The 23278-nt window shown below is 38.0% G+C and overlaps 1 protein-coding gene across 1 annotated transcript in view; it reads left to right on the top strand.

The window, feature by feature from the left end:
• Positions 1-4485: 4485 nt before the first annotated feature.
• The window catches only part of hmcn1 (hemicentin 1), an 86140-nt gene continuing 67347 nt past the window's right edge, over positions 4486-23278 (top strand). The window contains exons 1-2 of the mRNA XM_042006958.1: positions 4486-4726; positions 21527-21597. Of these exons, the coding sequence (XP_041862892.1) occupies positions 4486-4726; positions 21527-21597 (312 nt within the window). The remainder of the gene's footprint in view (positions 4727-21526; positions 21598-23278) is intronic.

Raw genomic sequence — 23278 nt, 5'->3', positions numbered from 1 at the left:
TATCTCAGACTTAAATTGTATTTAAAACTTATTTTGCAGTGGTTATCACAGTACACTTCACCTTTGTTGAAAGAAGCAGTAAAGGGAAGTGACAGTGATTAAAAGTGGTCTTTGTGTTTTTACTCTCTACACCTGTATGCTGTAATTAGTTAGTGTCTGGGCTTCTATTGGCCATAAGGTTGCATCCCAACAATATCCTGAACATGGGAAAATGAAAAGGAAGGAAAATACAGTTAAAGAACAAGGTGTTCACAGACAAATACACCACCACACACTAACAGTTAATATCCTGCTCAGTCTGCTATTAATTAAATAGCTTTGGTGGTGCAATTTGCAGGGACAGAGAAGGTGGAGCTAGTTAAAGCCATGTTTAGGAAATTTCTTTTTAATTTCTTTTTAACATTGATGGTTGTAACAAAAATGTTAGACACCATCAAATGGATCAAAAAGTGATGATAATGTACCACCACATAGTTAGAAAGTGTTGACTGGACACCATATTTGATAAATAATCTGTTAGCAGGTTAGATGATTTACATTCTGATCTTATTCTGTTTCCTCATGTTTTCCAGTGTGATGTAGAATGTTTAGGTGTTAAAATCTCTTCTCACCATCTTTCTGAAGCCTAAAAGACAGCTTTATTTTAAAACTTTGCAATTCCCCAAAGGTTTAACACCACTACAAGAGTCCAGGAAGCAGTCAGACCACGGTCATTCCATTTTCTTCATTCCTTTGCACTTTTCCTTTGACTGTGTTATCCTAATACAGTGGTCCTAAACTGGGGAAGCATTATTGTTGACGAAGAAAAGTGGGCCCTGCAGAAAACATTTGGGAATCACTGTTTTTTAACATTACTGGAAGAATTTTTGTCTTGTCATTTTGTGAAAGTTAAGCCCAGATTTGTTGTGCAATCATAAAAGACGTTACACAACTCTAATGCTGAGTCAATTGGATTATTTGGTTTTGTCAGGTTTGGTAAATCTTTAAATCAACTGCCTCAGGGGAGTGCAGACCTGCCAACATCCCCCAGACTTTGCCAGATACTAAAACAGACAAAGTGCCTGCCAAAACTAACCCTAGACATTTTGAGAATTAAAAAGGGATTTCAGCGATTTTTAACTTGCACCTGCAAAAACAGACAGATCTGTTTGAAGAGGCGATTTTAATGTGTGACACCTGAACATGTAATGTATGAAAACACGAAGACGGTAATAGAGACAAAGCTCTAGTCCTGATAAATAAAAACGGCTTAACGGTGACAGCATTCTGTGACGACCTTGTGAGGAATGATGTGGAGACTGGATAATTACAATGCAGGAATCGGATTTACTAAGTAAATTATTGTTTGATTGTCTATAGATTAGAGCTTTGTTTGGTTTGGTGGCTGCCTTGATGTGTCGGTGTGAAAAACATCCTGTTCTACATAAAGACCTCTGAGTTGCAAGGTCATAAAAATACATTTAAGTGTTCACATCATGAACTGGGTTGTGATGTGGAAAAACAAAAAGTCATATTCTGCCAATCTCAGAATGCAACTCCACTGGTCTGTGTCTTAAACAAATCTCAGCCTTGTCAGATTAATCTGGAATTTGCACTAATAAAATAAAATAAAATAAAATAAAATAAAAAAGAATGTATAACTGGGAAATAATCAAGATGTGAGAATATTCACAGCTGTGCTTTTGATAGTAAGTAAGTAAATGGGAATTAAGGCTATAAATTTACTGTGTGAATCTGCATAGGGATGGACACGGTTAGCAACAATGGTCATGGAGTCTGTGATGTTTAAATTAGGGTCAATTGGTCAGTTGAAAAGACTCAAGTCTTATTGTTAAATTTCACATAGTAGAACAGATGTAAAAAGAGTATGTGAGCATGTGTTAGTTTTTTTTATTTCCCTGTGTAAGCTTGTGAGCAACAGGATGTACCCATACAGTAACTCCTGTTGTTTTAGCTGATAAAATATGTGATTCATTTAGGTGGGGTAACATGTTATGTAATCACTGCCTTGTTGTATTTGCCATGGTACATTTCCTAAACGCTCTGGCCTCCTCATTTGTTTGGATGCAAAACCTTTATTAACAAATGCTCTCTGCCCACATCACTTTCTTTTTCTTTCTTTCTTTTTTTTTGTTTTTTTTGTTTGTTGCTTTTGGGCAGTGAGGTCCAGACTTTCATTTGAATGTTTCCATGAAAGTTTCTATCCAAATCCTCCAGTAGAAACCTGGGAAAGTACATTTGAAAACAACCCAGATACTCAACTTGTGCCACTTTCATGTACATAACTATGTATTTTTACACAGACTGTGGTCTATGAATGTATGCTTTCTTATATTCTTTAAATTTTCACTTATCTCTCTTTGCTTAATCTGAGTTTATATTCTTATGAGGCAGCCCAACACATATGTGGTAGACTAGCTCCCCCCAATGTTCAAGATCTGCCAAACGTTTGCCGTTAACGTTTTGAAAAGACAGAGCAATGTGTAACAAAAATAATTAATGAATGACACATCCAGTGATGCACCCCCACATATCAGACAGCTCTTAACCTAATTAGGTGTAATGAGTAATGACTTAAGAAACAATTCCTTTTTTAATGATCTGGTCTCATTTTTCCTCAGTCACTGACCATTAAACATATAGGAGGAAAAACATTGATCTGCAATTACAAACCAAACATATTAGAAGTAAAAAGAGTAAAAATGTAATATTACCTTCCATGACACTGGTAATATGTTTTTTTTCATGTGTTATTCCAAGCACACTATTCTGTCCCTTATTCTTTTAGGGCTTTTGCTAAATGTTTATTAACTTAGCACAAAAATTAAGAAATTTATGTTTGCTCAACTATTTCTCCCTTTTAAGAATACTATGTGGAGTTAAATTACACAAAGCCTGATTAGTTAACTTCACAGCAAGGTATAACTTGTAATGATCATCCTTTTGTGGAATAAACAACACAGCTAAATGTGTGGGTAGCATCCCCAGAAATGTGCCAAAATCCCCTGCAATATCCTCCTGTTGGTATTCTCTCACCTTTGAGTGCCATCAGCAACAGATGTATGATTGGCACCCAATTGGCCTTAATTGACAGACATATTGAAATTAGATTCTGGAGTCAGTGGTGACCCCATATCTTCAGAATCTGGGACCTGGATGATAATGCTCTCCCCCACAGAACTAGGATCACCACAAAGCACCTCCATTTTTAGGAGTACAGAGGGTGGAGTGGTCTGCTGTAAGACCAGATCTTAACAGCTGGTTAAAAATTGGATGCCATCCCACAACAAAATGTGACCAGTCTGGTGACCAGAATGAGCAGGAGATGCCAAGCTGATGCAGCTGCACATGGATTTTTTACAGGTTGAGGTCCCTGACAGTGTAAAATGGTAAAGAGTAAAAATAGCCAATGTGTGTCTTTTTTTATTTTTATTTTTTTTCTTATTACTGTAGGAGAGTGCAATCATCCAACCCACCATGCAATTTAAAAAAGAGTGAATACCAACAGCAGAATATTGCATGGGATTTTAGGGTCTTTTTGGGAGCACTGCCCACACATTCAGCTGTGTTGCTAATTGTTCCTCATTGTAAAGATGGCTAATCAGGATTTCTAACTATGTATAATACAACACCACTTGATATCATTAAAGGGGAGCATGTCCTGACTTTTTGTAATTTAAAATCTCTGATTACTAAATTGAACATTTTTTCTGTTTTTTTGTTGTTGTTTTTTTTAGCTAACGCATTGTTTATGATTCTTCTATTATTATCAGTGTTTTCTATTATTCTTAAGTCATAAAAGTAGGCTACTTTCCACAAATTTAGAAAATGACTTGTGATGTCAGCTTATCATCGCTTGGTGGCAGTACATGTATCTCAATCAGCTAAAAAAGCTGTTTTTTGTTAGTCTTACTTTAGCGAAGCAGTGAAAACCTTCATTATAAATAAATCAACATGAAAAGCCTTGTTTAGTAGTTTTAATACAATGCGTGCGGATGTGTTAAAAAAGAGGGGGAAAGTAGCCAGAGATTAAACTAATTAAATTAATAGACATAGTTATGCTATATGTTTAAAAAAGGCTTCAAAGCGCTGAATTTCAGGGTGAAACATGACTGAGATAAAGCAAATCACGTCCAGGGTGCCTTGAGTTGATCCAAAATGTCTCGCGGTGCGACGTCGTTTGCGCCTTGCAGACGCGCTGGCCAGCTGAGAGGTGGTCTTTGTATGACAGAGCTGAACAGGGGTTCCTGACTTTGCAGATCAGAGACAGCAGACACCGCCACAGCTGCAGGGACCACAAGTTGAGCTGACTGAGCAGCGAGAGGCTGATAGCAGAAACCAGACTCTTGTAGCTATTCAACTTTATTTGGCTGATGCCGCGCACTTTATAAATTGTTCTAATGTCTTTGCCTTCGTATCGAGACTCACCCTAAGGCAAGAACAAAGTACCCAAAAACTCTGTCGGAGAAATCTCTTGGAACAGAAATGGGCAGCAGATTGATGTGGCTGCCGCTTCTGTTATCAGTGGCGTTTTCTGCCGCGCAGGACGCAAATGAGGATATCCCGGAGGGCGCATCCACCTTGGCGTTCGTCTTTGATGTGACCGGATCGATGTACGATGACTTGGTCCAGGTTATTGAGGGCGCGTCCAAGATTTTGGAGACGTCCCTGAGCAGACCGAAGAGACCTTTGTACAACTTTGCCCTGGTGCCCTTCCATGACCCAGGTAATGCAATAATTAACAATAAAGAAGTGGAAGTCAAACAATGTGATCGGGTTTTTATCAATTTCACAATTATGCGTTGCTATTTTTTTTCTCGCGTTTCCTGTAAAATATCTGCATGCCATTTGTGACTATTTCAAATCTATTCTTTAAAGTCTAAACAAAAACAAACAGAAAGGTGGGAGATGTGATAGTTTGCTCACAATCCGCCCTCTGCCTGCCTAATGTTCCTCACACCTCCTGAGGAGGAACTCTGCACACAGATGTTCAGCCTGACGGTCACTATCATTAGCATTCCGCCAGGGTTACTATGTGGCTCTAAGTTTGCTATGCATCCTGATGATTATCATCACATTTGGGTGCTCTTTCATTCTAAACAACAATGTCTACACAATACATCATTGGGCCATTAAACAGAAACTCTGACCTGTAGGTCAGGAGCGTTACAGTCATATAAGTGTAGCTCTTCCAAAATATTTAGCATTTAAATAGCCACATTTGATAAAGGTGTCCTCCAGTTAGTCTTTGCATCACTTTCTGTATACAAACTACTTAATGGCAGCCACCGCTTTGGTTGACTTTTGAAGTGTGAAAGTTTTGGTAATGGAGTAACTTGTGTGTGGGTTTTAGAAACTGTTGCCAAAAACAAATCCTAGGGCTTCTCTCATGTCATGTCATTGTGTCTTTGCACTGATTTGGAAATTAGAAATTGAATGTTCACCAGAAAACATGCTCACTTGGCATCAAGGTCTTGTCATGGGCTGCAGAATCCTTCCAAAAAACATAATGGTCAACAAAGAGGTAGCGACAGACATGAAGAACAACTGAGAGGCAGTTTTGCCTTTAAGATTTGTGTGTGTGTGTGACTTCTGTCATTAATTGATGTAATTTATGCATCTTTGTGCAGTTTCCTGTCCAAATGTTCTTCGTGTATTTAAATGCAGACTTCTACATAAAAAGTCTAAAAATCTAAGTAGTTTAGTCTAAAAATATACCCAGCAGATAAAGAGAAAAACTGCTTTGGGAGATCTGAAGGAGAAAAGAGGAAATGAATAGAGATGATCTGTGTGGTGAAAACACAAATACCTATTCCAGATGTTCTTTCTCTGCTGAACTTCAGCATGTCACAAATTCTTAGGAAGCACATTTCCTTAATCACTGATTCAATCTGCAAGCTCTGTGCCTAGAACAATAATTATATTCAAGGAAGAAATATGTTCAGTGTACACAAGTGTAATAAACGAGGAATTCATTATTGTGTGCCTCTGGGAGGAAAGTTAATCTAGATCATTAGCAGATGATAGAAGGGCTGTGATGCACTGTGTCTCAGATGTTGAAACAGTAGTGGAGAAGTGCTGTGATTTTAACCTGTGGCTAATTTCAGGATTTAATTTATGGGAACATAGCGACTTTGTAAGATCTTGCAGAGAGCAACAGTGACTCAAGTCAGAGTTCCAGTGTCAAATCTTCTTTAAAAACCTCACATCTTTGTATTTGGCATTTACTAGTAAGTGACGTTCATTTGCTTCTTAAAATGTTTACAAGGATTTCAGAATGTGTTCTTCAAATCCCCCTAGGGAATAGAAGAATGATTAGCACAACTCACAGCTAGCAGGGGTAGCTGAACATTTTGCCAAATGCTGTTGTGACCCTTTCCCTCTGTCTCAATGTTTGTCCTCTTCCAACAAAATCCCAGCCCCTCAGGGAGAATCAGTTTTGTTTTCAAAATGACTTTTTTTATTATTAAGGGCTTGTTTCATTCTGACACAGATCCATTTTCTTTCCTCTCCATCTTACCGGGTGTGATAACGCAGTCCCTCCTGTTTGATTTGGCCCCTTTTAAATCAGAGCTTCCCTTTTTATTTACACTGCAATCTGACACAGTAAACACTAGCGTGTGTGTTTGTGAGTCTGTGTTCCTGTCAGTGTCGGTGTGTGTCAGGAGGATGCCTGGATATTGGGGTCAGGCCTGTGTGGGAAGATCAAGCAGGAAGCCCCCCCTTTCCTCCATCCTGCAGGGGGAGAAAGAATGAAAGAAAGTGGATCCTTCACAAGTTATTTTACTGAAGAGTAGGGGCTGTGAATGTAGCACTGCAGTCTGAGAAGACTCCAATGAAAGAGTGTCAGGGTTAAATTTCAGCTATCCTGGTGTGTTTTTATGTCATACCCATGGTTATTTAAGAGAAGTACATTCACAGTGTGGGGGAATGTATTGTACAGTAAAGTCCGTTTTTAGGCTGAGAAGTCAAAGGTGTATTGAGCACAGACTTACTGGACTCATGGTACATTTATTTGAAAGTTTATAGCCAAATAAACTTGGCTTCACAACACCCCCACTATTCTCTTAAACAAGGAAATGTTGCCTCCATGTCAGAACTGATTTAAATTAGTGCATTTTTCCTGTTAGTCCTAAATAAAGCGACTCTAAAATGCAAAAGGAGGTTATTAAATAAGGAATATGTGTGCTCGAGGGACCAAAGTTGTTGCAGATGTCCACTGGTACTCTGCTTTGCTTTACTTACCAGACTCTGCTGACGTCTTCACATACACATGCACGTTCTTGTAAACGCTGCCTTGCGGTGAGAGGGTGTGAGTCTTATGTGTTTGTGTGAAGCTTTTATTGGTTTAGGTCGAGATGGGTCAGAGACCATCACCTTGGTCCAGTGGGAGATGTAACACACTCTCTATAGCATCAACTTTCAGGGAAGTCTGAACACATCACTGTAAGGTTCATGCTTCGTTTACAATTTCAAATGTTACGTTTAATAAAAAGTAGCCTATATAGCACAAACAAGTTGACATAAGAATTTATGAATGTGAAACAAAATCTTCCTTATTTGATGTCAGCATACTGTTGTAGCCGAACAGTGTACAAATATGCAATGTGTACAGCTCTGAACCCCTTCTAAACACAGGGGATGTAGTAGAGGCCCATTTTTACTACATATACATAATCAACTAAAACTTTTGCCGGCAGATTTAATAATTTTTATAGGCAATTGTAAAGCATTGCAGAGGTTTTAAAAGTTAGATAGAGAAAAAAAGTCATATATAAATGCAATAATTATGTCTGTTTCATTAACATTAAGAATTTAAGACATTTCAAAACTGAATCATTTGCCAACATCTTGTTTGAATTCTGATCTTGTGTTCGTTTCGGTTCAGTGTTGTGGAGGCTTTTTCCTCTCAGCTGATGGCTTGCCTTACTAACATTTTCCTGCAAGTTGTCTATAGTTAGAGGGAAATGGTTGTGGAGTGATGAGAGGGGATGATGGAGTAGTTTCTACCTTCTCTACAAGATCAAAGGCTCTCATCTCAAAGCTCCCTTTGTTGATGTTCAGCGTCTTTTCCTACCAGCCCCTTTTTCCTTTGTTTCCTTCTTTCCAGAGCAATTTTTTGCCTGAACCACCCCGCCCGTGTGAGATTACAAGGAGCCTGCATTTAGCTGGACAAAGTCAATAATGATGCTATTAGACAAGAATGCCCAAAAGAGAGAGGTGGAGATTTTGTAGAGAAGAGAGGAGACTGAAATGAGTATCTATTCTGAGTTTTATGTTCTAATAGATCTACGGTGGGATATTAAAACGACCACTCATTCTCAGGACTTCACATGCATCCTCAAATGTTGCCCAAGGTACTCTTAGAGCATCAGTTTCAGCTCCATTTAACTTTGTAATTGTTGCTCATTGTTATCTTTCATCTTGGAAGGCAGCACATACCTGAAGGATGATGCAGGAACACTTAAATGATTATCCTTTCTGTTCCCAGCTTTAAGCTTTATGACAGCTTTAGTTCCCTGCAGTATTTTACAGGTAAACACAATGAAAGGACATTGTTTGTGACAAGCCAAATGACGGGTAAGGTTTATGACCTTAAATGCACTAGCAAATACGAATCAATTTAGTATGAGTAATAAAGTTAAGAGGCATATTTTAAATATTTTGTTCATTCTATTATGTTGAGACTTTTTTCCCTTCAGGGTTTGTACATGTTTTCCTTTTTGAACTCTGAGCCTCATTCTGAGGTCCTCAGCTTTCATTGGCTCTGGCTGGGATCTTCAGGTATCTTTTGACAACACTGTCTGAGCTCTTTTGATCCTCTTGACCTTTGGTGGCTGGATTTTGATTGTGTCTGAACATGAAGACGAACATTGGTTAGAGAGCAGTATAGTCAAAAACAGAGAGGCAGAGCATGAATTACATTTTAATTATGATTATCCTGAGTGACGTTCCTGATAACTTTCCAGATCATAATAAATATAGAGATCTTTTAATTAAACGTCAGGCACAAATGCACATTTTGCTGCATATCTCTGACATGTGTTTCTTGCTCTGGAGCATATTTACCTGACGTATCCTTCACTTTTAACATATGTAATTATGTCAGCAGCAAGGTTCTCCCAGTTCAACTTTAATTTGTCTGGGAAAGATGAGCACCCGAGGCTAGTCAGGTGATTTTGATAACAACTGCCTCTGAATGCCTCATGTTAGTGGGATGCAGCTTTTAAATGTTTTGTCTGTCTGTTGCAGTAACTCTAACTTGAGCTGCACTACATATTCATTCTTTTTATTTATAGTTATGAATAACATACTGATGCATTTTTATGCATCTACAACAAAAGTTTGACTCCCAATCCACTTTTTAAACACACTTCCCTGGATCCCAAGTGGATAGTTTCCATCTGCTGCTTGCATACACACTACACTCTGTTTTAGTTTTTGCTAGTCAGCACTTTTATTCTTTATTACTCATAATAATAAGCAGCAACCTCAGCACTTTAACTGCTGCCTCTAACTGAGGGTTTCCCCAAATTCATCATTTTTAGATTGATGTCTAGACGTTGTTATTAAGGAAAGATGTTTTCTGACACAAGTTTCTTTTATAATGCATATCCATTTAAGTGTTTTACATCATGCTTTTATTGCCTGGATGACTCATTTGGAACCCATTAGAGTTGCGTCCTTATAGACCTAATTCCAAAGTTGAACATTCACATGATTTGGTATGGCATGACTCCACATTGGATGTGACTTCCAAGGCGTTTCCACTGTTCTTGTACATTTGAGTTGAAACATATGTAGGGTTTAAGGGTTTAAGCAGCAGAGTGTGAAGTGACATAGAAGTGATGCGCATCCTTAAATTTTCAGCAAGATATCAGGAAATTTAACTCATCTCCAGTTTTTGTGACTATGCTTTGTTTATTTTCTAACACATAATGAAAATTTGAATAAAGAAAAAAAATGCTTTTGCCTCAATTTTAAGAATGGCAAGTGATGACTGTCTTAAATGAACAAAGTTGTGAATCCTACTACCACGACAGTCCAAGAATTTGGATCTGCAAAGTATGTAAAATTGCATTAAATAGTAGATTTCAAGATTGTTTATTTGTCATGTGCATTTTCGACACAGGGTCAACAATGCAAAGAAATGCTTGGGATGAGGGGAACCGTTTGACTTGCAAAAATTTAAAAAAGTACTAATAGCATGCAATGATAGTACTTGTTAGAAGAGAAATAAATACAAGAGAAATAAGTAAACAATATAGTACGAAGTATAATAAAATATATTAATGTATAAAATACAAAGGTGCGGGTAGGATTAAAAATAAGGTGTAGGTAGAGTATTTCACAGGTTGTAATATTGCTTCAAGTGAATTTCGTATTGCACATAGTATGGCTGCACAGTAATAGGTAGCAAGTAGTTTAGTGCAGTATTATTGTGAGTTCAATAGTCTGACAGTCGGGGGGTAGTAACTGTCTTTGAGTCTTTTTGTGCGTGCTGGCAGGCTCCTGTATCGTCTACCAGAGGGTAGCAAACGGAAATATCCTAGTGCTGGATGAGTGTAGTCCTTAGGGATTCTGCGTGCCTTACGCAGACACCTACTGTGATAAATGTCCTGGATGGAGGGGAGACTGCTGCCAGTGATGTCCTCGGCCCCTCTCACCACCCTCTGTAGTGCTTTTTGGCTCTGAGCGGTGAAGTTCCCATACCACACTGTGATGCAACCCGTCAGCAGGCTCTCGATGGTGCACCTGTAGAAGTTTGTGATGATGCTGGTATTCATACTAAACTTCCTCAACTTCCTCAGGAAGTAGAATCTTTGTCTGGCTTTGTTTTTTCCCACAGTGTCTGTATGTATTGTCCAGGACAAATCTTCTGTGATGTGTACGCCAAGGAACTTGAAGTTGCTGACCTGCTCCACCTCAGCGTTGTTGATGTATATGGGGAGGTGCTGGTCTGCACGCTGTCTCCTGAAGTCCACTATCATCTCCTTAGTTTTGCTGACGTTTAGAGAGAGGTTATTTTCCTGACACCAGCTGGTCAGTGATTTCACCTCATCTCTGTAGGCGCTCTTGTCGTTATTGGTGATGAGGCATAGGATGGTGGTGTCGTCGGCGAACTTGAGGAGGCTGTTGGAGCTGTGCCTGGCGGTACAGTCGTGGGTTAACAGGGAGTACAAGAGTGGGCTGAGAACACAGCCCTGTGGTGTACCAGTGCTGAGGACGAGTGTGGAGGAGAGGTGACTGCCGATTCTCACTGCCTGTGGTCTGTTACTGAGGAAGTCCCATATCCAGCAGCAGATGGACTTCTCCAGGCCCAGGGCGGTGAGTTTTGAGACCAGTTTAGAGGGGATTATGGTATTGAAAGCCGAGGTGTAGTCAGTGAAGAGCATTCTCACATATGTGTTTCCCCTCTCCAGGTGGTTGAGAGAGGTGTGGACAGCTAGAGCAATAGCGTCGTCTGTAGACCTCTTTGCTCTATATGCAAACTGCAGGGGGTCCAAGGTGACAGGGAGGGAGCCACACATGTATCTCTTAATGATTTGCTCAAAGCACTTCATGATGACAGATGTGAGTGCTGTGGGCCGATAGTCATTAGGACAGGATGCTGTGGGGGTCTTTGGGACGGGTATAACAGTGGAGGTCGTGAAGATGGTGGGCACAACAGACTGGCTCAGAGACAGGTTGAAGATGTTAGTAAACAGAGAGTTGGTCAGTACAAAGAATGTTTGTATTAACTAAGGTTGAAGCTGTTTAGATGTTGAAATCTTGAATATTAAATCTTGATAGTTTTGCATGCAGTTTTTTAAAAAAAAGATTTTAAATAGCAAAATTAAAAAAGTGCTATAGACACAGTTTTTAAACCCTTCACTAATATTTTGTTGCAGAATCTCAATAATGTCAGACATTTCTTTTAGCTACTACTTCATGTTCAAGTTCTGTAAAATGAACTGGTTTGGTTTTCTACTGGAAGATTTCAATCTCTTAAGATTTTAATAACACATTTTGGAATATGTTGATGCTCTTTACTTTATGAGCTCCTTTTATTTCAAGTAAACAAACTGATGTGTTACATACTGACATAGCTCTCCTTTCTCAGAGCAAGTAATTAATCTATAACCTTTCTTAAGGATATATCAGCCCTTTTAAGAAAAAGAAAACGTGGTTTTCTTTGCTTATGACCATGAAGGTCTTCCAGATTTAGTAGCACCCATAAATCCATAATACCCTGAAGCTATTTCTAAATCTTGCGTGCTAGTTGTTTGACAAGCTGCATTAACCCTCACATGCTTCTCTCTCTGAGGTTCTGCCACACATTTTCAGAAAAGTTAGAGCTGTATTATGATAAAATATCTTAATCACACAATGGGCCATAAAAACAGAAAAATCAAGATTTTTTGCAGTTCCCACATAGTTTATTAGGTTTTTCAAGCTTAGCAACGTCCCCTCATAGCAAGAAGGCTCCTGGTTCGCTCCTCACTTAAGGCCTTTCTGTGTTGAGTTTGCTTGTTTTCCAGCGGTGTGGTCTCTAAAAGGTGAATTCTTTGTTTACCTTAAATTAAAAATCTAATACTGTGGAAAATTGAGCAAAAGAAATCCTCATGCAGTAGTTTATTTATTTTTACAGCTTTGTTGCCCAGTTGCTACTGGCTTTTGTAAGTTTCTATTGATTTTATTCCTACATGATTACCTTTTTGCCTTCCCTCTTGAGAAAAAATGAGTGAGCTTAAAGCTTTTTTCTGAAATGCATAAAAACTATAGTTGCATTTGTGTGTGTGTGTGTGTGTGTGTGTGTGTGTGTGTGTGTGTGTGTGTGTGTGTGTGTGTGTGTGTGTGTGTGTGTGTGTGTGTGTACCAGAGGAAATGTGAAAAAAAGAGGGAAAAGGGATTCAGTGTGGTTGAAGCAACAAGTTGTTTAGGATATTTGATGGACACGACCATTTGAGACGGTGTTAGTTGTGGCAAATGTGTGAGTCAGACAAGTGTTTGGGTTGGAGGAAGTCATATCATGCTCTGTATCCATCTAAGATCGGTTCTTCCCAGTATTCTTAATGCCAACTCATCACTGACGTCAGAATGTTTGTCTTCTCAGACTGGTTGTGAATAGTGACGAATTTGATGCTGAAGTTTACATCTATTGTAAGTTTTCTGAAACCAACAGAGGTTCAAACTCTTATGTGTAAAACAGAAAAGGGGAAAAATAGCATTATTGTTTTATTTGCCTTTTCACTTCTTGTTAGCGATTATTACTGGCTGCAGCTGCTAGCTTCTCTTTGACAACATAAAAGGTCTTGCTTGACAGAACTTGTTCCTTTGACCAACTCACAGTTCCTGGGGAAAATCTTTGGCGCAGATGTGAGCGAGAGCATCATAGATTTAGACAAGCCAGGAGTTTGTCTTGGAGACTTTTTTGCAGCTGCAACAACTGCAGATTCCAAGGTCATTGTTTCAAACAAATGTTCATGAAAAACGTATTAGAGTTTATCCAGACTGTCACCCTCAGCCATGAGGAAATTGGTTTATATGGAAGAAAACCCCTGATTCTACTTTAACATCACCACGGACTAACAGCACCTCATCAAAGTTAGAATTAAGCTTGCTGTTGAAGCCATGGACAAGAAGTTTGTCTGTCTTTAAAATCTTAAAAAGTCTAAATAATCATCCTATCTTTAAATTTAATGCAAATTTTACATTTACATTGACCTGCTACAGACTGCACATAAAGGAAAGATGAAGTATGCATCTGTCTGAGGTAGACGGTGTTTAGTCCTGGAGTTTCTCCATTTCAGCTTGTACAATGAAAAATCTGCCCAGTAAAACGAAAGACAAATACGGAACACAAAACACCATCAGTCATAAAATACTTGTTCTTGAGCTTTGTAATTTTAGGGTTTTCTTATGGAGATTCTTGTCGTTTAATTTCAAGTCTTTTACTTATTGGAATTAAAGGTCCATGTTTAATTACAATAACATTATGAATTAGAGATTCAGATCTAGCCAAGACTCTGGGCTTTTGATTTAATACATCAGACACAACGAAGCATGACTAATGGCAAACTTATCAGTTTGTTTGTTGCCTGCAGCACTCTTAACCCTCTCACAAGAGACATATAGAGTCTAAACAGAGACAACACGTAAGCACTCTCGAAAGTTTTGTCTTCTTTCATCCTTTTCTCCAAATATCCTCTTTGATATGTTGTAAAGGCAGAACACAAATGTTTGCTTATGCTAAAACTGTTTACTGTTGTAAGTTTTGTTGCTGTTTTTGTGACATTCATCACAACAGTAAATTCAGTCAGAGAGCAGAGACTAAATCATGATCTGAAAAGTGAGCAGGGATCATTCACTAGGAAAACTTATAAGGGAAAGATATTGAAACGCAGAAACTAACTTGTCGATCTGGCACACGGGGCAGAGGAGCACAGTTTAAATGTAGGAGTAGAGGGAGGTTAGGCAGGATGTAGGGATGACACTGTGTGTCTAGCATTGCATCAGTCCGGATTAGTGTTACTTCCAACAATTTATGTTCAAACTTTTGCTATGTTGATTTCTACACATAACTCATTAGGGGAAAATAATATTCCAGCTTCTCTAAAACACCACTTCACTGGCTGGTAAAAAGATGTTTAGTTTCTGTCAAGCTTTTGTAGTGAGAAAATCAGAAGAATGTTAAGAGCAATTCTTATTATTGTTTAATTGTCTGTTATGTGAAACATCTGTACTGCGACATTGTTGGCTAGAAAATCCTCAGTGTTGTATTTTACCAATGAACTTACACATAAAACTAAAATGAAATGTGCTCCAGATGCATTATCTGTTGTTTACTCTACTAGGAGTCTGGAGCCGCAAGTGGCTCTCTGGACCTTCCACAATGGCTTTTAATACATAGCTAAAATGCTAAAGAACTAACTAATGTTTTTAAATATAGGTATATAACAAATGCAGTTTTTTTTTTTTTTAGCAATTTTTCAGGTTTTTCATGGTAAAATTGCATTGAATTTCCACAAAATAATGACTCTAAAGTTCAGGTTTTTTTTTTTTTTTTTTTGTTATTAGGTTGAAACTATAGACCTTTTTTTTATATAATTAAAAATATAAATAAAAATGTGGTTTCATAGAGTATATTTGTCCAAAATTATAACTTGTCTTTTTTCAAAAGGTCTCATAACATTTGGGGCTCTAAAAGAGTTTCATTTAGCTGAGCTGAAGGAAAAATGGCTCTTTAGATTGTAAAGGTTGCAGACCCCTGTATAGACTCTATACCATGTCAGAATTGCAAAGCTCAAGAGCAAGAGTAAATCTTGATGACAGGGTCAGACGGGATCCGAAAGAGACTGAACGTTTTTAGAGGTTGCCTATGTTGACGGTGTTCGTAGATGCCAGCTTAGGATGCTGGTTGGTCATAATCATAGCATTCTTCCTCTTGAAGGCTGGCTGAACGAATCGTCTTGATTTCAGTCTCTGGAGAATCCAGCAGCTATGTGAAGCACCTCTTACATGCAGATATTAGTCATGGATATGAGAATCATCTTCATAAAGCACGGAAATAGTCATTGACCATTTTTGCCAAATGCTACTTGCTTATGTTGAGTCATTATTTACTTTATTTATTATTTACTTTTTTAATGTATTGATCCTTCAATATCATTCTATGTTCTTCTTTTGTGGTTCTTGTTCAGACAGGCTGTAGGCTTTCCTTCAACCACAGAGACAGAGATCACATCTGACTCATCTTATTAACAAAAAAATAAACAAAAAATAAAACAAAACAAAAAACAAAACAAAAAAAGAAAGGAAAATACAGTTACTTACTTACAATACTTACAGTTAAAAAAAACACACTGGATGCAAACAGAACATCAACAAACTATAGTATTAAGCAGAATAATGCATATAGAGAAAAGATAGACAATTAATGGGGGTCCATTTAACCAAAGTTGCTCAGATGTGAAATCTCAAAATCACACTGCAGATATATATTTTAGTCACCCCTCAATTGTATATCAAGCTAACAATAGTGTGCAGTTTATGTTAAAGTGGTCAGCAAGTTCAAAGTAAAATGAGGGCTCTAGCGGTGAAGGAAGTAAGCCAATCTGGCAATTATAAACCATTGCATCGGTTCATCCACTAAACCCAGTTGTTTCTGGTGAAAGTATGTCAAACAAATAGGTTAAAAATTCGGCATAACTGGTAGTGATCCCCTAATCTGGATTGGTACAAAATAAATCCACTTAATATCCACTGACCACTGATTCTTATAACACACAGCACTCTGATCGTGGTGACGTACTGGCTTCTTGAAAAAAATTAATTCAAGATGTGTAACTTCAGTATATATGTGCACATGCACTTCTGTAACTTATACAGTATAAATCCTAGAGAGAACATCTAACAATTCAAGTCAACAATTAGGTACGTCATAGTTCTCAGTTTTTTTATGTTCTTTTAGAAACACTTTTTACACATTTCTTTTTAACACAACTCTGCTGGTTTAACTAGCATTTCTTTTCTCTTGGAAACAGGAGGAAAATTAAATCAGCCAGAAAAAAAATGCAGCTACATCTGCTTCTGTAAATACTTCTAACAATATTTCGTCTTCTCATGTAATTCATGGACTAACGCCCCTACATACATTTTATACTCATAAACAGGCATTTGGTGAAATGTTTCATTCACACTACACACATACATTCACAGACTTAATAAAGATTTCCCATCAACTTGTATCCTCTGTGTTTTGTCTCCAGCACCAGTTATCTAGTTTGATGCATGGCTGTACATCTGCCAGCTGTTGTCTGTCCCTGGCACATGCTCCCCATCAGCCTGTATATCTGGGTACACATGCCCATGACTGGTGTCTGAAGTAGTTGCACCTCAGTTTACTTGTGCCATAGAGCTGATTTGAACTCACGAGTGGCTATGGTTTCATGGTTTTATGGCCTATTGTCTCAAGGCACATCCAGTTGTTGGGAATGAGGGCAGGGCTGCAACCAGCAGAATTTAAACTGCCTGGTGGTCCCTTTCTCTGTTAGTTGTGGTGAGAAGTTTCCATTGCAAACTCACTTTGTGCTGGTTTAAAATAAATCCTGTTGATGGCTCCATTGCTTCAGGCTAAACATAGTTTCGTCATTCCATGGTGGCCGGTGAAGTCATGCAGTTTAGAAGAGCAGGCAACAAAGAAAATAGTGAAAATGCAAATGGAAGTAAGACGTCTAAGAAGATACTGTTATAAAGGCTGCAAAGAAAATGCGAAGAAACAGAGAAGCTGGGCAGAAAAACAAAAGCTGAAGATTTTTTTGCATTGCAAGTCATGCTTTAATTGTTGAGGCTTCATTTGTTGAAAGAAAATATTTCTGACAGTGTGTTTCTATTGCAACAAGGACATGGTTGTCACTGTAAACACCAGACGTAATCAGACTTGATTTGAATTAAATGGAGATTATTATCCCATCAGGGCAACTAACCGCTTCCTCTCTACAACACTCCCATTTAAAATCGACAGCACACATGTGTTTAGTAAAAAGCTGGGATTTAACTTTCAGAAGGTTGCAATTTCCTGTTTGGAAAAAGGTTTCAAGCTGATTACATCAGTGGTGTTTCAATAAAGCTGTCCATTTTTTTTTTCTTTTTAGCCAATTTAATCAAAGAATAAGATTTGTGTAAAGAAGTCAAGGAAAAAAATAGGATGAAATAAAAAGAAAATAGATAAAATTCAGCAGTTAATAATAAAGATGATAAAGTTAACAGCTAAAAATCGCTGAAAATGAAATTTGTTTTTTGCATGCAGCTTGTTGTTGTTAGTTTTGTCCCAGGAGAAATGTAACACGTGTGGAGTAAATTAGTGGTGACAAATACTGGGATAATTGCAGAAAGCCGTTGTGTTGCTCTATTATGTGTTTGCGTGTGCATGTGCTTGCATTTATGTAAACTGTAAATACACTTGAATATCTTATACTACCTGAGGGGTCTGCAAACATTTCTGCACCTATGTAGAATGTCTGTTGCTGGATGCTTTCCTCACAGAAACACAGTAATTGCCCCATGTGCTGTTTCACATGTGTTTTCTCAGTGGGACTGATTACATGAATTATACCCCATAGCTGACTTTCAAGATGACAGCCTCTCTGTCATTCTTGTGGATTTTACCCTGAGTCAGCAAACTGTGTTTGTTTACTGGTGTTAAGTGTTCTAACAGCTTCATGTTGTGAAACCAGTTGGGGTTTGTTGAGCTGGAAAAGCCGTTGAATTTACTTTAAGTGATTGACCTGTGCTTTTATGTTCTGTTACAGAGGCTCATTAATTAATTCGCAAATTAGACTCATTGAGAACATTTTGCTAATAGAAATGAATCAACCAGGGCCAGTAGATAGGGAAAAAAAACACTGTAGCTGGAACATTGTATTTGTATCTATCTATCTATCTATCTATCTATCTATCTATCTATCTATCTATCTATCTATCTATCTGTCTATCTGTCTATCTGTCTATCTGTCTGTCTGTCTGTCTGTCTGTCTATATGTCTATATATCTATATATATATATATGAAATAAATTAAATGAAGGTTTTTATTATTAAGGGGGAATAGCCACTGGAATGGGCTCCACCCCCCACAACCCTGCATTGGAATATATTGTATGACCAGTCAATGGATGGGTGGAAACCAGAATCATTTCATGAATTTCTAGAGGCAAATTACAGAAAACACAAAAAAGAAATATATCATCTATGTTACACAGACTCAGTTAACAAGTATTTATTTTGGTGAGAGCGATTTCATCAAAGTAAAAGTTTAAGTTTTTCATGAAGATATACAACATATCTTATTTGAGCTTATCAGAGATAATTATAATTTTTGGCTCAGCTGGTTTTGAAACTAGATTCTGCTGGTCAGCTCTGGAAATCTGTGACAAAACTGTGACAAGAATGGAAATGTAATTACTGCCACTGCTATTCAATGGTTTTGGAGGAAGTGAGCCCGTGGGATTTAGAGAGCATAAAACTTTCCCATCAAGGTCATAACTTTAGTGTAATGTCAGTAATAAATTTCTAACAATGTTTGTGTCAATTGTTTATCATGTAGCAGCTTGTGAAAACCTTATTATTGCAGCCAAAACTTAAGATTTTATTTGCTTAGGGGACACAAGGGGGTGTGAACTTCCCATCCATCGGCCTTGGAATTCTTTGCTGCTGATGTTGTTCTCGCTGCAATGATTCACAGCAAATTACTTCAAGCCCAAATGTCAGGAGGTGAAGCTGAGTATGCCTTTGGATGGATGCCCATCTCACATTATGTTCTGTGAGCGTTTAAGCCTGCATGGGATTTGTTCATGGATGCCGGCATTACAGATAACAATGTATGTGAAGGCTGAAGTCACTGATGTGATTGTTTACCTCCACTTCTCTTGTTTCAACAATGCGCTCCACTACCAGATTAAGTAAACAGAATGCAATTCAGATCTTATGTTAAGTTATGTTAAGTTTCTTCATCTGTTTGTTGTTTTTTCTTGCTATTTGTAGCTGGAGCATCTTTATTAGTAAAGCACATACTGTGTTTTAGACCTCAGACTGCAGATAAACACTTAAAAAAAGTCAAAACAAACAGCAGTGTTTCATTTATCACGATATGTCAGTCAGAGGTTAGTGCACTAGTCAAGTTTAAAGAGATTTATTTTGTCTCATGCTGTTTAGAGTTCATGAGTATTAGCTATGGTTTTCCACACTGCTGGTGCAGAAGAGGGTGGCTGTGGTTAGGGGCAACACAGCCAAAACAGTCTACAGAATCCTTACAACAGCCATGGGAACTTCTCCCTGAAGGAAAGGGATGTAAGTTTTTCCATCTCTGAAAACTTTGGCTGTAAATTTCATGTTCCCTTCAGAGCAGCCAGAAACATTTCCACGTTAGTCTTCAAAAGCATCTCCGATCACCACAAATGTTTCCTCGCTCCACCTTGAGGATTTACAGCGATGCCAAAATCTGGGTCATTTGGAAAAAGACTTATTGGTTCTTTGTTTATGTTAAATAAATTGAAAATGTTTGTGGAGGGGTTTTCTTAAAAAAAAGAAATACAACATGATGGGAGCTGAACTGTGTGATTGAGGATACATTTCCCATTGAATTAAAAAAAAAAGAAAGGATACATGTATTTAAAAAAAAAAAAATGAAGCTGTGAAAATTTACCAAAGCTTATTAATGAAGCTGCAGCACTTTATGTGAAAACATTTCTCGTTTATCCCCTGGAATTTATGCAGAGTTGAGAACTGTCGTAAAACAGTTCAAACTGCATCTTTTTTCAGCATTCAGGGATCCTTTGTAATTGTACTCTCTCCAACAAGGGAACCCTTGTTTTCCAGTCTGCTTGCATGTGCAGAATTGCAGTGTGTGCATGTGTAAGTGTGCATGCATGCTTATTTTAAAGCCTCACTCATCAATCTCATTCCATTGCACAGCTGCGGTGGCTGAAGTCTCCCAATTTGACTCAAGAGGGATCTTAGCAGCCCATTAACAGATAGAACAAAGTCAGCTGAGAAACAGAAGTTACCACCAACAGTGTCTGATTCAAAGTGTACAGCCACTGGTGTCTATATGTGGTGCTGTATTCTAGTGGATAATGGCCACCATGAGTTGGGTTAGATCATGTGTGGACACTGACACAAGAGTGTTGCCAGTTAAACAACTAATGTCAGCTGGTAACTATTTACATTAATGCATTTTTCATATTTGCAACTTTACAAAATGAATTGAATTTGATGCTTTCATGTCTTAAACAAAGTTTATATATCAGGACATTAGATGGCTTGGCAAGATATTTTGATACATCATCTTGCACTGTGAGAAATTACAACATTTGCACAACGATCTTTTAGTAAGCATTTCTTTGGACCGATAGACAATGACAATAGTCTACAGTTATTTATTTAACATTGATTGTATACAAAGGATAAATGCATCTTTAATGAAAACTCCATCCTCTTGTGCCTTTCATATTGTTTTTAGTTAATCTGGAGAGTCTTAAATCATGCCATGTTTACTTCCCTATTTATTGTATACTTAGATGTGTTGTTTAAACGCACCAGAAAAGTTGTGGTAAGTATTTTGCTTTCAAGAGTGTCAACTTCACAAGACTGCTCTAAGATTTTGGATAAAGTCAGCTATATGTCCTTAACTAATAAATATACAATGTCTATTACAGTTTTAATAATTTTTTAATGCTTCTTGTTGTATTTCTAGTGAGAGGGCTTTTCAGGCATTCGCTGTCACTCCTATTATCAGTATATATCTTCCTCACATTTCCCTCTTCCCTTGTCTTTGTTAGCTAGATAAATCCCATTTCCTACGCTGTTCCTCACTGCAGTTCATACTTTGACATTTTAATCTGGACGTCCGTTTGGATTTGCCAGAACTAACATTTGGCTCAGGAGCAGTCTTTAGGAATTAAAAATGCTTTCAGTTATACATCAGATAAAGACTTGAGCCTGCAGCTCTATTAATCACACAGCTTCTTTTGTGTTACTTCTTTGCAGAGATTGGACCGGTAACAATCACAACAGACCCAATGAAGTTCCAGAATGAGCTGAGAGAGCTGTACGTTCAGGTGAGTTCATAACTTCTGTCAAACTTAGGAAACAGCAGCCATAGTCTGGGTGCTCAGGTCATCTGGCCTTGATAAACACACCAGCTCTTGGTCATACCAGATGTCTAGCAGGAAGATCTGTAAGCTGTTAATCAGTCATTTTGCATTTTAGCTTAAAAAGTCTCAAAAGAAAATCCGTAGGATCGATCTTAACAGGTTTTGATCACATATTTAGTTTGATGCAATGGAAAAAAAGTGAGATTTCTTTTCTCCTTTAATTAATTTTTTAAAAAGTATTTTTAAAAACTGCAATGGCTGGACAGTTTCTTGTACTTTCTGTGTACTTTTTGGGAAAGAAGAGAGCTGTGAATATAGTTGTGGAAGATTTTATATATGAAAAGTTTCAAATGAAATACATTCAGGTAACAGTAGCGAAGACAAAGGTGCCATTCAAAGGTTCTTTGAAGAAGCTCTTTGCTATGTGCCTGTTGACAGTGTAGTGTGTGAGCATATTGTCTGCAGCATGGAAAACATCCAGTTTCCTCTCACTTACCGCTTCATTTCCAAGTCTGTTTTTCCTCCTCTCACCTCTTCACCTGAACAACTCCTGAAGAGATTTTGGCCAGAGAACATGGAAAATATACTCTTTGGAACTGACTTTAAAAAAAGGAAATCTTCTGTTATGCTGGGAGAGGAACCAATGAAGCACTTTATGTATTTAAGCCTAAAGAAAAGTAACACGCATGGGGAAGGTGGGATAGGTAGGGGTAAACAGGCTTAGTGTTGGGAGCATTAAGTCAATTTGGGGGTGGATGTTTGGCAAGAAGAATACTTTGGGGTTCAGGCAAGACAGAGGAGTCTTGTCTCTCAACTACCACTCTGGCCCCTAACCTGAAATCATGGGTCAGTCCATTCCAGATGTTACTCTTGGGGGTGATGCATCCTAACAAGCTACTGAACCTTTTAGACAAATGGACATGTGTCTGTTTGAAAGCTGCAGAGCATGTTTGCCTTTGACCAACCAAGCTGTTCCCAAACTGTTCCTGCAAGGCCCCCTTTTCTCCAACAACAAAAATGTGAAGCCCCCCCCACTCAGACACTCAACGCTGCCCCAGATACTGATATTTTGAGACAACATGGTCTCTCTTCATTACCCTCCAATGACCATTACCTGGTCAAGCCCAGGGCAAGATATACCTTATCATATTTTTATCTCTCTTTTTTGGCACTTCAAATCCCTGTTGTTGATCCATCATTGTTTCATTGTTTGCCCGTTGGTACTTTCACAAATTTGTCCTTGTTTGCTCACAGTGCAAAATGCAAAAAAAAGTTTTATTTACCTTTACACATCTGGCAATGAACAAAGGTACTTAAATGATCAACAGGTGAGAGGTAATCAGCAACAAACCAAGTGGCAAAAGGGACAAGAATATTGTATGAACAATACAACAGGCTCTTTATATTAAAACAGGAAGCTACAAAACCGGAGCACACAGTTAAAAAACCTAACTAAATGACTAAACTGGAATGAAATAAAAGCAATGATAATATTAAATTCTAAGTAAACCTAATTAAACTAGAAGATATAACAGACTAGAACACGAGAAACTAAGTAATCAAAAGACACTGAAAAGAAGTTGAAACCTGAACCCACAAACCCCACGGATCCCATACATTATACAAGTTTAACAAGGTTTCAAGA

Source organism: Melanotaenia boesemani, chromosome 14 (genome assembly GCF_017639745.1).
Source record: "Melanotaenia boesemani isolate fMelBoe1 chromosome 14, fMelBoe1.pri, whole genome shotgun sequence".
Taxonomy (NCBI): Eukaryota; Metazoa; Chordata; class Actinopteri; order Atheriniformes; family Melanotaeniidae; genus Melanotaenia; species Melanotaenia boesemani.
The sequence above is the reverse complement of the archived record's forward strand: the minus strand, read 5'-3'. Positions and strand labels throughout refer to the sequence as shown.